The sequence below is a fragment of the Microchirus variegatus genome (assembly GCF_963457635.1).
Source record: "Microchirus variegatus genome assembly, chromosome: 7".
NCBI lineage: Eukaryota > Metazoa > Chordata > Actinopteri > Pleuronectiformes > Soleidae > Microchirus > Microchirus variegatus.
In genome coordinates, this window is record NC_139808.1 from 6,663,346 (window position 1) to 6,679,600 (window position 16,255).

The 16,255-nt window shown below is 38.3% G+C and overlaps 1 protein-coding gene across 1 annotated transcript; it reads right to left on the reverse strand.

Moving 5' to 3' along the window:
- Positions 1–1,669: 1,669 nt before the first annotated feature.
- gls2b (glutaminase 2b (liver, mitochondrial)) lies at positions 1,670–15,862 on the reverse strand. The gene is made up of 18 exons (XM_083892063.1): positions 15,561–15,862; positions 14,654–14,753; positions 14,423–14,544; positions 10,890–11,019; positions 10,583–10,662; positions 9,535–9,698; positions 8,845–8,903; positions 7,480–7,512; positions 7,330–7,388; positions 7,106–7,172; positions 6,355–6,405; positions 6,074–6,250; positions 5,848–5,979; positions 5,162–5,254; positions 5,005–5,066; positions 4,747–4,823; positions 2,961–3,024; positions 1,670–2,171 (listed from the first exon to the last, which is right to left on the reverse strand). Exons 1-18 carry the CDS (start codon positions 15,716–15,718, stop codon positions 1,997–1,999), a joined length of 1,803 nt encoding a protein of 600 aa, XP_083748189.1. The 5' UTR covers positions 15,719–15,862; the 3' UTR covers positions 1,670–1,996.
- Between the last annotated feature and the right edge of the window lie 393 nt (positions 15,863–16,255).

Sequence of the window (16,255 nt, forward strand, 5' to 3'; positions counted from 1 at the left end):
TCGGAATAAAATGTGCCAGAATATGCATTTACCTTGACTAATTCTTGTGTGTGTGTGTGTGTTGTATCGTGGCAGACATTGGTCATCTTTGATTATTAATCGATTACTAACAACTATTTTGATCATCGATTAATCGGTCTGAAGCTTTTTTCATGATTAAAACAAGATTTCTGATTGTTTCAGCTTCTCAAATGTGAATATTTTCTTTGTTTCTTTGCTCCACATAACAAAGAAATCTTTAAAACTGAATCATTTTGGTCCGTGGACAAAACAAGACGTTCGAGAACATCGTCGTTTACAGGTTTGACAAACGCTGATCAACGTTTTTTAACATTTTCTGACATTTTGTGGGCCAAAACTATTGCTTTTACTTAAACGGGTGAGAGAGCTAGAGCGAGATTATTGCAGGAAAAACAAACAAACCAAAAAAAGCACTAAACCCCCATCCAAACCCCCACAGGCCTTGACTGTGATAGATAATCGTGAGAAGCAAACATCTGTGACATAAGGAATAGAACACATTAGGACTCATCAAAGTTTAAGTCATAGTCATAGTCAGTTCTTCAGGTGGAATCAGCAAATGTGCTGAAATAGGGCAACGTTTACATCGTTCTGTACTTAAAGGACTAAGCAGATCACAGGACCACATTTATATTATTATTATAATACATTCTGTGAGTGATTTACTCTACCGTTCAAAAGTTTGGGGTCACCTATACAATTGTTGTTTGTGTTTTTTCCGCTAAAAGTCACACTATTCAAGAGTTGCAAAATGAATAGAAAATATAGTCAAAACATTGACAAGATTAGAAATAATAATAATTATTCAAAATAATAATTTTGCCCTTTCGTCAAAGAACCAGCAAAACTGTTTTCAGCTGTGCTAACATCATTGCACAAGGGTTTTCAAGAGTTTTCTAATCATCCAATAGCCTTCTAACGCGATTAGCAAACACAATGTACCATTAGAACACTGGAAATGGGCCTCTATACACCTATGTACATATTCCATTAAAAACCAGACGTTTGCAGCTAGAATAGTCGTTTACCACATTAACAATGTATAGAGTGTATTTATGATTAATTTAATGTTATATTCATTGAAAAACCCCCACAAAAAAACAAGGACATTTCTAAGTGACCCCAAACTTTTGAACGGTAGTGTAGCTGCAGCAGTCTCACTTGGATGCCAGGTCAGTTTTATAGGAGCTGTTTCCTGTCCTTGCATGCAGGAATCACAAGTAATCCTGTGGGTTTAGCAGTCTATTTGATGGCTGTACAGTGCCATCTAGTGGTTGCAAAAGAAAAAAATAGTTGGCAGCATCAACAGCTCATTGTTTTGCAATTAAAAAAAATGTGTACAATCAATTTTTTTTTTTTTTTTTTTTTAAACATGCATGCTACTATTCTGCATTTATGAGTTGTATTTACAGTGGACACAGCTGAACGCCTCCTATTGCTTATTTTACGACGCGGTACATACAAAAATTTTTTTTAAAACAACCTCTTAGAATAACAGTTGAGCTCCTGCCGTTGTGTCTCCATCACGCATCGTCGCTTTCAGGTGATTCAATGGACGCCGTTTAATATTTAATAACGCATTACTGGCTGCATGATGCAGCCACGTGACTAACCTCCTGAAAATCAAAACAACGTGGAACTGTGGGAGTTCAGATGAAATATAATTTAATGAAATATGTTTAATGGATGAGTTCCAAGTCAAAAAAAAAATTAAAAAAATAAAACGTATGCATAATAAATTAGGTTGGGTAATTTAAAGTTTATGCAGAGTTAAAATGTCTATAAATAATACAGGATTCTCCTTGTATCTGTACGAGGAATCCAGTATGGTTATTTACAGCTGAGTGAACAAAATAGATATAATGAATCCCACTGTTTCAGTGCTAAGAGGCACAACAGGTAAAGACAGGGTCAAGATAAACCCATTATATTTGGTTCTGGTTTTTTTTTTTTTTTTTTACCCTATACACTTCAGTCACACCATGCCCTCGATGGTGTCCAGCTTGGGGGACGGCTCAGCTTCAGCTTCAGCTTCAGCTTCAGCGCTCAGTGTCTCCTCCTGGCTGCACTCCTGCTGGTAGAGATTCAGCAGCTTCACCACCTCACTGTGTCCAAACTGCATGGCATCATAAACCGGAAGGTTCCCCCACCTGCGCAGGAGAACAAGTGACGGTTTTTCAGCAGCAAACTTTTCAAGTATGGGTCCACAATGTACACTGCCGGTCAAAAGTTATGGGGTCACTAAGAAATGTCCTTATTTTTGAAGGAAAATCACTGTTTTTTTCAATGAATATAACATTAAATGAATGAGAAATACACTCTATACATTGGTAATGTGGTAAACGACTATTCTAGCTGCAAACCTCTGGTTTGTAATGTACATAGGTGTATAGAGGCCCATTTCCAGTGTTCTAATAGTACATTGTGTTTGCTAATCGCGTTAGAAGTCTATTGGATGATTAGAAAACCCTTGAAAACCCCTTGTGCAATTGTGTTAGCACAGCTGAAAACAGTTTTGCTGGTTCTTGGACGAAAGGACAAAATGATTATTTCTAATCTTGTCAATGTCTTGACTATATTTTCTATTCATTTTGCAACTCTTTTAATGAATAAAAGTGTGACTTTTAATGGAAAAGATAAAAAAAAATGTATAGGTGACCCCAAACTTTTGACCGTTAGTGTACAGTAAGTCGATCCTAGACTATACAGTACGTTAAATAATGCAAACATGGTCTTTAATCTGCACATTTTTGCTTGTATGTCTTACTCTGAGAGATTAATGTATACTTACTTCTTACTTCTATTCAAATAGTCCATTACATTTTCAGAATAAAAGAAATGTGCATCTGAATATGACTTACTGTCATTATATTTAGAACAATGCTTACCAAATAATATAAATAGTGTAATACTATAATAAATAGAAACGATAATCTCACCTGTCCTTTACAAACGGATCGACTTTGCAAGTTTCCGTAAGGAACTTTACAACGTCTATGTGACCTGGGAATAAACAGAACACGGCACAGTTAAAAGTTTCTTATCATTGACAGTGATGTTTTTTTTCTGATCATGCAAAATTAGGAGTCAAAATCTGGTCGAACGGCAAAATCCAGCAATCTTTGTGATTTATAAATAACAGCAGTAAGTGCATGGAATATGTTGCAGAAAGACTGGAAACTACCTGAGTTAGTTTTATTCAGCGTTTTTAAACCCAAACCGAGAATTTTTGAGGCTGAACATGCACTTGTATTTTTCATAATGTGCTTGTAAATTTAATCTGGATTATTTTATTTGTGTCGTATTTGCTGCTGCCTATGTTGGCCAGGACACGCTTGAAATAGAGGTTCTTAATCTCAATGGGATTAAATTAAACAAAATCTTACTGTAGATGAGGGAAATACTTATACTCAACCAACATGATTATCAATAATAATAATAATAATAATAATAATTATATACTAAAGTCATAATTAATTTAACGATCAGATTTAGGAGTGCTTCCTAATTTGGAAGAGAACAGAAGCGTGATGAGCTTACACAGCTGTTAGTTTTAAATAAAAATAAAAATAGCAGAGACTGCAGCAGGGCCATTCTGTCTGCACTGAGAATAAATGGAAACCACAACAGAAGACAAACGATGGACCATATGGTGCTCTGAGCTAATTAATTAGCGGCTCTGTTTAATGTACGCCAGAGGTGCTGAACCTCTGCAGTTAATCACGGAAACAAATGAAGTAAAAACCAATTACAACTGGAAACATCCAGACAAATAATAAGGGGGGGGGGGCATTTTCTCTGTTATTCTCACAGATTATCTGTTGTTGTTCTTTTCAATGACACCCTTTCAGAACTCTTGAATGATTGTCAAGCAGGGGTGATTGATAAGTTGCTATGTCAACCAGTTATTAAAAGAGAACTCACTGGAAGCTGAAATCTAAATGTTTACCATCAAAGAACCTCATCATGTGACTTCTTAAGCATCTAATCAACTCAAATTCATTTATAGAGCACATTTAAAAAAAACAACCAAGGTTGACCAAAGTGCTGTACAGTCCATAATGTCAAATAACACCGAAAAGAACTGCTTTGCCTTCCACTAGTTTGCGTCATGATGCCCTCGATGAGGATGTACTATGTATGTCAGTAATGGAAAACGACCTGTCTGATACACTCAACAATAAGGGTTCCAAAAGGGTCCTTCTACAAGGGCTGAGGTTCTCTTCTCAAGGGTTCTTGGTAACACTAATGGTTCCAGTAAAAACCATTTTGATCCAGAGATCCAGAATACCCCTTTCCTGAATGAAGGGTTTTAAAAGGGTTCTACCTGGAGCCAAAACGGGTTCACTTATGAGGACAAGCCCGAAGAACCTTATATGGTTCTGCTAAGCACTTTTATTTCTAAGAGTGTACCACACTATGATGTGACTTCAGTCTACAGCAGGAGTCTCCAACCATTTTCCTTCTGCTTTGACATAATGAAAATGACAAATTAACATTATACTCAGTGCTCATTTCAACCCAAACAAACTGAATGAGCTTGAAGGGGACATTGGGTGAACATGTAAGCAGGTTTGTTTGTTTGTTTATTGAAACCTTTGGCGAGCTACTTGTCGGAGACCCCTCGTCTACAGTATGATAATGCTTATTTTTTACCCTTTGGTCACAGAGCTGCATGTTTCCCGGTTTCCCCCTGAGTTAATAAATAAAACTTGCTGCTCTCACCCTCTGCAGCAGCGATGTGCAGCGCTGTCCGAGAGTCATAGTCTTTGAGACCCATGTCCATGGACGAGAGAGCAAACCTGAGGGAATGATCACAACTTCATGTTTAGCAATGCTTGTTTTTGTTGATACATTAGAACAATATATAAAGAGGAAAATAGTAATACTCTATGCAACATTTTCAAAAGCAGTTTAATACACCTACTGAATAAAACACCCCCCCCTTTGTGTGACTTTATAAACAGTATATATAGTCTGTACCTTCTCAGGGCCGACACGTCTCCACTGTACGCAGCAAACATCAAGCTGAAAACAGACTTGTTCTGAAGAAGCAGAAAGAAAGCAAAGCAAACATTGAGACAGCACTTATTATTATTTAACATACGGAGAACTCTTCAAAACCGAGAAAGCGTCGCACCCTGTCGTCCCCTTCTTGTCTGCGAGGATCCTGCTTCTTGACAAAGTGCCGCAAGTTGTCGTAGTTGTGGAAATTGAAGTGCGACACGAGTTCCTGAGGACGAGATGACAGTTTTTATACAGTTAAAGACAGAAAAAGTGCAGATGCATCCCTCTTGTTTTCAATGTCATAGTTGTCAAAACCAATTTATTTTAACCAAACCAATTCAAATTTAACAGAACAAGCAAATATTGAGCCTTACAAGTCTATGAACTACTGTTTAGTTTTGTTTTTATTACTTTCAACTTGGCTAATGCCTCTTCTCTTATAGTTCGATGATTTTCATCTCAGCCAAAAATGGGAAAATAAAAGATTACATTTTGGTGTCTGTAATGACTCGAGTCTAAACTTAAAGACTTAAGACTAATTCAAACTCTTTCCGTTATGAAAATCATGGTGTGGGCAGGTTACGACAATGAGAACTCGGAAATCAGAGACGGCAGACTTCACTCCGTTCACGCAAAAAGCCTCTGGCACCCTCTGCTGGTCATAGCAGCAAGTGCAAGTGCGGAAACACAACCAAACAAACAAACACACAGAGCCTCCAAAAACATTACGTAAAAGATCTGCACTTAGTGGCTTTAGCGAAGCATCAACTTCTTTTTCTTTTAAATGATTCAAATGCAGAGTTCATGTCTTAATCTTGCCTGACAGAAGTTTATGCCCCGGACGCTGTTTCCAACTCTGTCCAGCGGAGGAGACCAACACATGACTCCCATGACATTGGGAATCACCAGCAGTATTGCACCAGACACACCAGATTTGGCAGGTAATCCGACCTTGGAGGATAAGAACAAAAAAAACGTGTGATTTGTTTCAGGAAGTACAGAGTTAGAGGGGATGATGAAGCACTAGGACACCAGTGTTACTCACATGAAAAGCCATCTGCCCAGAGAAGTCATACATGCCACAGGAGTGCATGAGACTCAGGGTGTTACGGACGGCCTCAGCACTCAGGACACGCTTGCCCGTGATTGGACAAATTCCCCCGTTGGCGAGAGTGGCCGCCATGATGCTCCCCGACTCACAGGTCACCTCGATGGAGCAAAGCTGAGAGCGGGAATCGGGGTCAGATTATGATTGAAATAGTTGGGACTAATTTAATTCAGGTACATTCATGAAGTGTTTTGTTTACAGAAACAGAAAATGTTCACCTGGAAGTAGAAGTCCAGAGCATCTATCATATCCACTTCTGGAGGAAAACACTGGAAATAGAATATGGCCGTCGTGACTTTTTTTTTTTTTGACTGATTCATACGGACCACAATGTACATTATATATTGTCAGAAAATCAAAAAAATAAAATTCATCTGATCTAATTCAATTGACTAATTCATCAAGATTTCTGTTGTTCTGACAACACAGCTTGACTAGGGTAGATAAATGATAATGAATAAAGAAGATTGATTTTTTTTTTTTACAATTTTACTTACTTTAAATAAGTGGTTAGGGTAAGGGTTAAGGTAAGGGTTAGGGTTAAAACACAGAACACAGAAAATATTTAGTTATATTCTGTGGCTGTAGTTGTTGATAAAGAAAGAAAAATCTAAAATGCAAATGTAAAATGGGAAAATCATTATATTGGTTTCTGAAAAAAGAAAATTATTACCAGACAAAAGTGATTAAAAAGCGCTAGCGTAACTGCACAAATTATCTAAATATTCAATATCTGTCATTTATTTCTAGAGAACAAACACACTGCTTGACTTAATTATTATCTTTCTTTGTAAACTGCATATTTAGAAAATCATTATGGGCTGCTTCTGGGAGTAATACATCGGTAATGAAAATGGTAATTGCACCCGTAGAGAAAACAGAAGAAAAACAAAAGGGGTTCAGTGAATAAACTTTAATAAAAACCTGATGAATAATCCCACCTGAAATGAAAGAAAAATGTGAACTGACCTTCTTCTCTTTCATGTAGTATCCAATGGCAAAATTTCTGTCGCCAGTTTCTTTTTCTGACTGGAACCTGAGACACAAGACACAAGCTGAAGTGGTCGATACTGAAACATCAATAATGCAACAGGGCAGTGGACGGGAAATCTGTTAGGTGTGTGTGTGTTAAATGAAGATATTATTTAACATTTATTTACAGTATTTCTTAATTACTGCTTCAGTCAACTTACGTGGCATTGCTGAATCCAACATATTCTTGGCCGGCCATGTTTTTCACAAACTCCATGACCTAGGAAGCGAATATAAAGAGAATTTTATGTGTCCTGAGAAATTTATGCTGCAGCATTGACAAAAAAAAAAAAATCTGAGGCACTACTTACATAGTCAAACTTCTCTGCCTTATTAGAATGAGGCTGCAAAGAAAGTAAGCCCCGTGCATGTGTTAATATTAAAGAAGACACTGGTTTGTGATCATCACATTCATGAATATGTAATATCACTTCATTAAAAGCCACTATGGTGTAAAACAGTCTATTAACATATCAGTGATTGCATTATTCAACACCCTTTTTTATCAGCAGGTACAGCAACAGTGGAGATATAGGCAGACTATAATGATACAGAGCCCAGATAGAATTCAAGTGTTTCACAAATGAATAGGTTTTGAATCTTATAAAAAATGCAATAGGAAATAAGTCTGTCAATGAATGTAAGAATTCTATAAATATTCCATATATTAGGGCACTCTGACACAGTGACAATGACTTGCTGCTGCTACTTTATGACACTTTTTTCTTCAGCCTTTTGTCTTTATGATCATTGCAGCCGCTGAATTATTCAGCGACCTATAGGCTCCGTACATAAACAGATTACTGGGCTGAATGGGGTTCCTTATTCAAAACAAGTCACCAAAAAACCCACACAAATGTTGTTTTAAGAAAACAGTTTCAATTAAAACATCCCTGTGAAACATACAGGCTTTACTAATTAAAAACAAACTTGTGATGACAGACCCTTTGACATGTTTAAGCAGGAAAAACAAAAATGTTACTCATCACATTTAAAACCCTGTAAAGCAAATACAGTTTCTTCTCCTCACACATTATATATGTGAGAAACATAGTGGCTGAGAACTAGAATGTTTTAGGCGTATCTCAAAAATATGGATCCATGGAGCCCTGTTTATGTGCAAATATGTCCTTAAGCTACCACCAAAACAACAACAAAGGAAAGCTAAATTAACACATCAATCATTATTTCGATTGTTTACTACTACTAGTGCAGTGCCCGTAAGTAAGAAGTATGCTAATGCTAATCGAAAATTTTAAAAAATTGCGTTGTGCCTAATGAGGTTGCACAGTGTTTGTATTATGTTAGCCCTACGCTAATGCTAATCCTAGCCTCGCTAGCTTACCTTTGGAAACAGGTTCGCCAAGTTAGCCGCAAAGTAGTAGCATGCTAATGCATAATAAATATGTGCTCGCCTATTGCTAAGCGGACACCGACTTGAAAACCAAGGATGCACACCATCGGGCCATGCTCAACCCATATCCAAAGTCTTAGGATCTGGTCAGCGAGATATGTCCGTCACAGACACACAGACACACAGACAGACAGACACAACTTGCTTTATAGATAGATGTTTTTCTGACGATTACCCGACTTCACATAGTTCACAGCAGAGAGAGACAGCACAACTTAAAACATGGTTGCATACCATAGATAGTGCAAGTCCATGTGTTTACCTTGATAAGAGAGCTGATCACTATGGCTCCAGCGTTCACCATCGGGTTGTGAGGCTTATCTTGGGGAGAGAACAACAAGATTAAAGAGTAAAAGCTGTTGACGACTTGTGCACCGAAATACAAGGACCTGATGTCAATAAAGATGATGTGTGACATTCATACATATACACTACTGTTCAAAAGTTAGGGGTCACTTGAAATGGTCACAGAAATGTCCTTATTTTTGAAGGAAAAGCACCTTTTTTTTCAATGAATATAACATTGAATCAGATATACCCTCTATACATTGTTAATGTGGTAAACGACTATTCTAGCTACAAACGTTTTTAATGGAATATGTATGGTTTGGTCTATTGACCAAACACAAACAAAGAAGAAAAGTAATGAAAAATGTCCATCACAGTTCCAAAAAATCTGTATATCTAGAGGTAGCTTTACTATTTTACTGTCCTTGGTATGAGAAATAAACAGTTTTTGTTGTCCGAGCAACGTGTAACTGGACGTGGCCCACAGCTACAGTAGAAACAAACAAAAACAAACCACAGCCGCACATAATCCATCAACTGAGTGATGCACCAAGATAAAAAAAGACAAACGAAACAAACTACATCATATGGCACAATCGATACAGATACAGATGTACAGTCGTGTCCCCTTTGACTCCAGGGTTTACGCAAAGCCGCCACACACCTTCATCGTCAAGCGACAGCACGTTGAACTTGAGTCCACTGGGCTCCATGCCAACATATTGGTGAACCCTCTCTGTTCCCGCCTCGTGGACGGCGACGGCATACTGCAGGGGCTTCACGCAGGACTGCAAACAGAACGGCTGCTTGGTGTCACCGACTGAGTGCCTGGAGAGAAAAAAAAATGACCCAGATGCAGTGAATCTTAAAGATTTCTCTGTAAAGATGCCCTTGCCAGTGACTCTAAAAGTATTTTAAAATCAAGTGAAACAGCTCGAGACTCTGCTGAAGTGTGTTCCAGGGTTGAGTAAAATATGAGTAGTAGCAAGATACATACGCATGTTTCCAGTCTCAATGAATATCTCGCACACAGTCAACCCAGTGACACTACAGTCATAACACTCTCATGTGTCTTCCTCCTGTGGCATTTCATCTGCGCTAATAAGGAAAGGAATTAGTCCTGTGTTTAACTCCCTCACCAAGATTTATCTTGCTGTTTAGATTGTTGCAAAGGAAGAGCGAACAGGCCCGAATACTGAAATTGTAACGATAGATCACAACATACCGATCGCAACAGTGCGTTCGGGTCTAAAGAGAAAAAGTTAATTCTCGATCCCTCGTCAGCAACTCCCAACTCTTAGCGGTGAGCTTTCAATCACCCTGTTTCTAAATCACTCTCAACCACATGGTTTCATTTAAATCTAATCAAATCAAAAACAAGGCAATCAGACTTCACCCCATTCACGCAACAAGCCTCTTGCGGCCTCTGTTGGTCATATTGGCAAGTACAAGTGCGGAAGTACAAACAGACAGACAGACACAATACTTCACGTAACAAAAGTATTCATAAGCGTACCGACATTCATCCCTGAGATGTGCATATAGGCTATTAAGTTAAAAATGTCACTTACCTAATAAATATTAATAAATGGTACAAAATGTTTAACGTATCAAGTCAAATGATTAATGTTATCTGATTAAAAGCCCCTAAACTGCTACTGAATGGACCACATGGTGAGAAACTGTTGTTGGCGGATATCTGTGCTTCTTACCTCTGGCCGTCCACCGTACACAAAGACACGCCCCAGAGATCAGGGCTAAACTTGGCCAGCTGGGGGATGTAGTCTGCAACCTAGAGGCAGGATAAACCGGGAGAACACAGCGATAGTCAGATGCAGCTAAAACAACCTGCAGCAGAGATGATGTTAATGGAATACGACTGTGTAGGAGTGGGTTTGTGGAATTAAAGGATAGTCAGAGTGAGGATTAGAGTGCATTTTCTGTCAAAGCAGGTTTCGTATCATTAGAAAAGACAAAAACATTTTATATGGGAACACATGGCAAACACACACTGCATACCTTGCCATCATTTTGACTCTGCACTCTGTTGTAAATTTCATTTATCTTTCGTGCAAACGCATCAAACTCGGGGATGACGAATCTCTTCCTGAACGCCTGAATCAGCAGAACGACGTTCCCACAAACACATCTGGAAACAAACAAACAAACAAACAGTTATTGAACATTTTGTTTGGCTTGTGTGTGGATTCTATGTATTTATGTTGAGGAAAAGTTATTATTTTTAGACACATTATGTGGATTAGGGCTGCAACGATCATAATTAATCTTCAACTATTTTGATGTTGACGAGTGTTTCTCAGATTCTTCAGATTCCTAAATATTAATATATCTGTTTTCTTAACAAAGGAATCATTCAAACTGAATCGTTTCAGTTTGTGGACAAAACAAGACATTCGAGAACATCATCATTTCCAGGTTTGAGGAACACCGATCTACATTTTTCAATTAATTCATTATTAATCGAGAAAATAGTCGGCAGATTATTCAATTATGAAAATAACCGTTAGTTGCAGCCCTAATGTGTGAAGGATGAAGGAAGCAAAAGTCAATGTAAACCATTAAGTTTTGCAGTGAGGAAGTGATGTTCAGGTTAAAACTAGTGCATAGCTTTTGCTTATTAACTCATGTCCATGACAAAATATTATTATTCATTTTTTGCTGCGTTTTTGCTGTATTTTCTTAAAATCCTCGGCCTGTAAAAACACCATCCAATCATATTGAGCGGCCCGAACAAATGAATTGGATCGTGAGGCATCAATCAAACTGCCATCTGTTCACACACCCCCAGGCTCAGAAGACAATACCAAAGCTTATGGCTAAATCCAACGAGAAAGTTGCCAGCAACGTTATGGCAAAAAAGTTGCCAACAACAGTTAGTCAGATCCCCCTAAGACTTTGGATATGGGTTGAGCATGGCCCGATGGTGTGCATCCTTGATTTTCATGTTTTTTGAGGAGGAATTTTAAATTTCGCTGATTTATCATGCTGCATTTATCACGCTACACCAGGCAGGCAGCAGCTCATCAGCAGCAGCTGCGCTGTCTGGAGCAGGGAGGTGGGAATGAAGAGGCTGGGCTAACTTGGCGAACCTGTTTCCAAAGGTAAGCTAGCGAGGCTACAATTAGCATTAGCGTATGGCTAACATAATACAAACACTGTGCAACCTCATTAGGCGCAATGCAATTTTTTTCAATTTAGCGTTGTGCCTAATGAGGTTGCGCAGTGTTTGTATTATGTTAGCCTTTATGTTCCTTATCATGCATTACCATAACTGAAAAATGTTTTTCAGCTCCCACTATAGGAATACATAGTTCCTACGGGCACTGCACTAGTTAATTAAAATAGGCTTTTTTCCAAAGCAATAGTGTAGCAAATCTATTTAATAATGTATGAAAGCCTTATTGCCTCATGCAATATCTGTATTTTAATAAAGTGTATGATACCACAGATTACTTCTTATGCTCATTGTGGGTAAAGTGGGGTTTGGAATGGCATCGCCATCGTGTAGCATCACCACAAACTGCAGCCCGACCAAATCTGATCAATTCATTTCAGACACAGTCCAACACCGCAGACTTTAACCCTGTGGTTAAGTGGTGTAGTGTTTCTGCAGTCTTGTAATCTTGTAATTGAATCGGACATAAATAACTTCCAATCAGTGAAGTAGCGTCGGAGAATGGAAATAAAAAAGATAGGGTGGTGGGGGGGGGGGGGGGGGGTCATGTAGAGAGAAGTCCCATATAACAAATCATTCATTAAACTGCCTTGTTGTTAGAGGGTAAGGCTAAAAATAGTTGGGGCTCATGTCTGCACTGGGTGGTGAATGGAAACTAAAACACCCTAAGACAGTCAGTGTTGAGATGTATGTCAGTTTAAAGAGGGAAACAATGCTCTCATACAGAAGCTGTTACATGAGAGAGTTGCTATGAAAATAAACAAATCTATGGTTACCTGTCAGCTATGTGACCGAGTCTTTGTTTGAGTTGTCCTTCGGCCGAATTTTAATCCCTCGCGTCGTGTGAAAATGTTAAATCGCTTCTTCGTGTGCGGATTTCATGCAAAAGAGCACAAAAAGAGACAACAACCAAACAGTGCGTCAGCATGTGTTGTACAGCTCATCACTGTGTGACAGATGAGGTCCAGCAGCTGCATGCATGCGTCTCTGTCTACACTGACCAGTTGGTTTCAGTCTCAATTTCCATATAGCAATAACTCAAAAAACATGTGCTGGTTAACTTAAAAAAATGTTTTTGCATTTACATGCAACAAAGCATTAAACCACAACATTTAAATCAGCTCATCCTTAAAAACCAAAGTAATGTTCATGCCAGATTAGTGCCGGGTGATAAAATCTGTAAATAATGTCAAATAAAGTATCTACTGTTTATGATCTGTATTACAGGCTTAAAATACCTTTAATTTCAGATAATATATGCTTTATCTCTTTGACTTTTTAATGTTAAAAGAAGGATATTTACGTGTTAAAACACAATGAAACTGACTATAAGTATGGTCTAATTCTGCTATAACACAAAGAATTAGGCTTAAAATTAAAGAATTGTTATTAAGTGACTTTTTGTATTGTTTTCATCAACATAACATATATATAGGATTTAGTGTATCACTAGTTTATTCAACATCACAAATGTAATTATTATCATTGCAACAGACTTTACAACCAGGAAGTCAGCACAGACACCTTATCATGGCATGACAATATCTAGATCAGGGGTCACCAACGTGGTGCCCGCGGGCACCTGGTAGCCCTCGGGCAGCCAATATGGTGCCCGCGGGTTCACTTCACCTCAACTCACTTGCATGCATCCATATATTCACTCGGTAAAATATCATTGATATTGTTTATAAAAACTGATAATTGTTAGGAGTAAGCACTGGAATGAATGTGTATGCAAATGAATGCATAATATTAATCATTTGGTAAATGGTAAAAAAAAAAATGGTGCATAAAATGTTTATATGGTAGCCCTCCATATTATTCTTTACCCTTCAGGTAGCTCTCGGTCTCAAAAAGGTTGGCGACCCCTGATCTAGATAAATCAATATGGTCCAGCCGTTTGTGAAATGTATTGATGTTGAAATAAATCATATTGATGAAAACTGTGACCTTGACCAATGACACTGAGTCTAAGTGTACGCCCGCTTGTACATTTGCGTACATTTGAAGTCATTCCTAAAATGCTGTGTTTTGATCTAGCAAATTCTAATCTAATAATCCATGAGACCAAGTGGACGTTTGTAAATTATACCAAATTTAAAAGCTTCTCCTGGCTGCTGCTGTGAGATTATAGCAGTGAGATATTTTGTTATCCTCACTGAGATGATGATTTCCTCCTCCAAAGGAAAACAGCAGGCCACTGTGTGTATACGGTCTGTGTTTAAGCCGGCCTATAATCTGAACACAATGCGTCTAAAAATGATGAGGTTGGATCCAATCCAAAGCCAGGACCCTGACCATGGAGATGCCAAACGGAGTCCAGCCAAGATCAACAAGACACCCGCTACCTTCTCACCTGTGGAAAAGGTCTCTGTCCATCATCACCTCACCGGCAGATTCCCTCACGGCTCGCCGAAGCTTATCCATGCAGCCCTTCAGACGAGGGTCAGAGGGATGAAGGCCGGTTCTCCTCAAGGCCTGCAAACGACAGCATGCAAATCTATAGATGCACTGATGTCTGTTTGTATACAACAGTGGAGTCATTTAAGAAGAGGATTATTTTTTTATTTTTTTTTAATGTACCTACTGAGGTAAAGAAGGAGATGGGAACTTGCTCTTTTCCCTCTGTGATGGTGTAGAAAAGCATGGTCTCCACTCCAGAACTGGGGGGCTTTGAGTGAGGATTCCTGGAGATAGATAGATAGATAGATAGATAGATAGATAGATAGATAGATAGATAGATAGATAGATAGATAGATAGATAGATAGATAGACAGACAGATATATAGATAGACAGACAGACAGACAGACAGACAGACAGACAGACAGACAGACAGATAGATAGATAGATAGATAGACAGACAGACAGATAGATAGATAGATAGATAGATAGATAGATAGATAGATAGATAGATAGATAGATAGATAGATAGATAGATAGATAGATAGATAAATAGATAGATAGATAGATAGATAGATAGATAGATAGATAGACAGACAGACAGATAAATAGATAGATAGATAGATAGATAGACAGACAGACAGACAGACAGACAGACAGACAGACAGACAGACAGACAGACAGATAGATAGATAGATAGATAGATAGATAGATAGATAGATAGATAGACAGACAGACAGATAAACAAATAGATAGATAGATAGATAGATAGATAGATAGATAGATAGATAGATAGATAGATAGATAGATAGATAGATAGATAGATAGACAGACAGAGATACAGATAGATAGATAGATAGATAGATAGATAGATAGATAGATAGATAGATAGATAGATAGATAGATAGATAGATAGATAGATAGATAGACAGAGAGGCAGATAGATAGATAGATAGATAGATAGATAGATAGATAGATAGATAGATAGATAGATAGATAGATAGATAGATAGATAGATAGATAGATAGATAGATAGATAGATAGATAGATAGATAGATAAAGAAGGCGTAGTCTTATTTATTGAGGCACTTACACTGTGGGGTGGGAGAGTGTGGGCACTCGTTGCTGGGACTCGGCCGAGGACTTGGAGCAGAGACAACATGTTGGCTGGATGATGCAAGTCCTCCTCACCACGTCTCCCGTCCTTCTGACGACGAGTCGTGTCAGACGCAGAGCTCTCACACAGTTCATGGCGGCGAATATCAACAAGTTACAGCTCAGCTCCGAGTGTGTGTCGTGTGAGTATGAGGCGGAGGAAGTCCGTGGTTTAGTTCATTTTAGTTCGGGGGGCCGTTTATCAGCAGCTCCCGCTGTGCTGTGTGGTGAGGTCACTGACTTTGCTCAAGTGAGCTGAAGTTTAGTTGCCTTCACGTGCGGTCGGGAAAATTTGGCACTTTTTGACACTTTGACGTGATACCGTGTTACGTACTCTGACTTGCAGCAATTATCTTCTCTTCTGATATTGGTTATGCAATGGTTTATAAAGTAGCACATATTTAGGAAATATACCTTTTTTTTAATCGAAATATATCAAAGGTTCTATATGAGAATAATGTTTGCTTTGAACTAAAGTTTCAATAACAATGTAAACATATTTAAGTTTAAAAGTATATAAAATGTACACTTTAATACGGAGTCCCGGACAAGACATGGTCAAAAACAATATTACATTTGTGGCCCACAATATAGCTTTAACGTGCGCACAAAATACTATTTTGTGGCCACGAA

What these genes read in the sequence shown, in the direction of transcription:
- gls2b (XM_083892063.1), bottom strand. Translation starts at nt 15,718, where the DNA reads ATGAACTGTGTGAGAGCTCTGCGTCTGACACGACTCGTCGTCAGAAGG. An exon ending in CCATCTCCTTCTTTACCTCA is followed by an intron (nt 14,545 to 14,653) that starts GTAGGTACATTA and finishes TGTCGTTTGCAG; the next exon opens with GCCTTGAGGAGAACCGGCCT. An exon ending in GGGGCATAAACTTCTGTCAG is followed by an intron (nt 5,255 to 5,847) that starts GCAAGATTAAGA and finishes TCTCGTCCTCAG; the next exon opens with GAACTCGTGTCGCACTTCAA.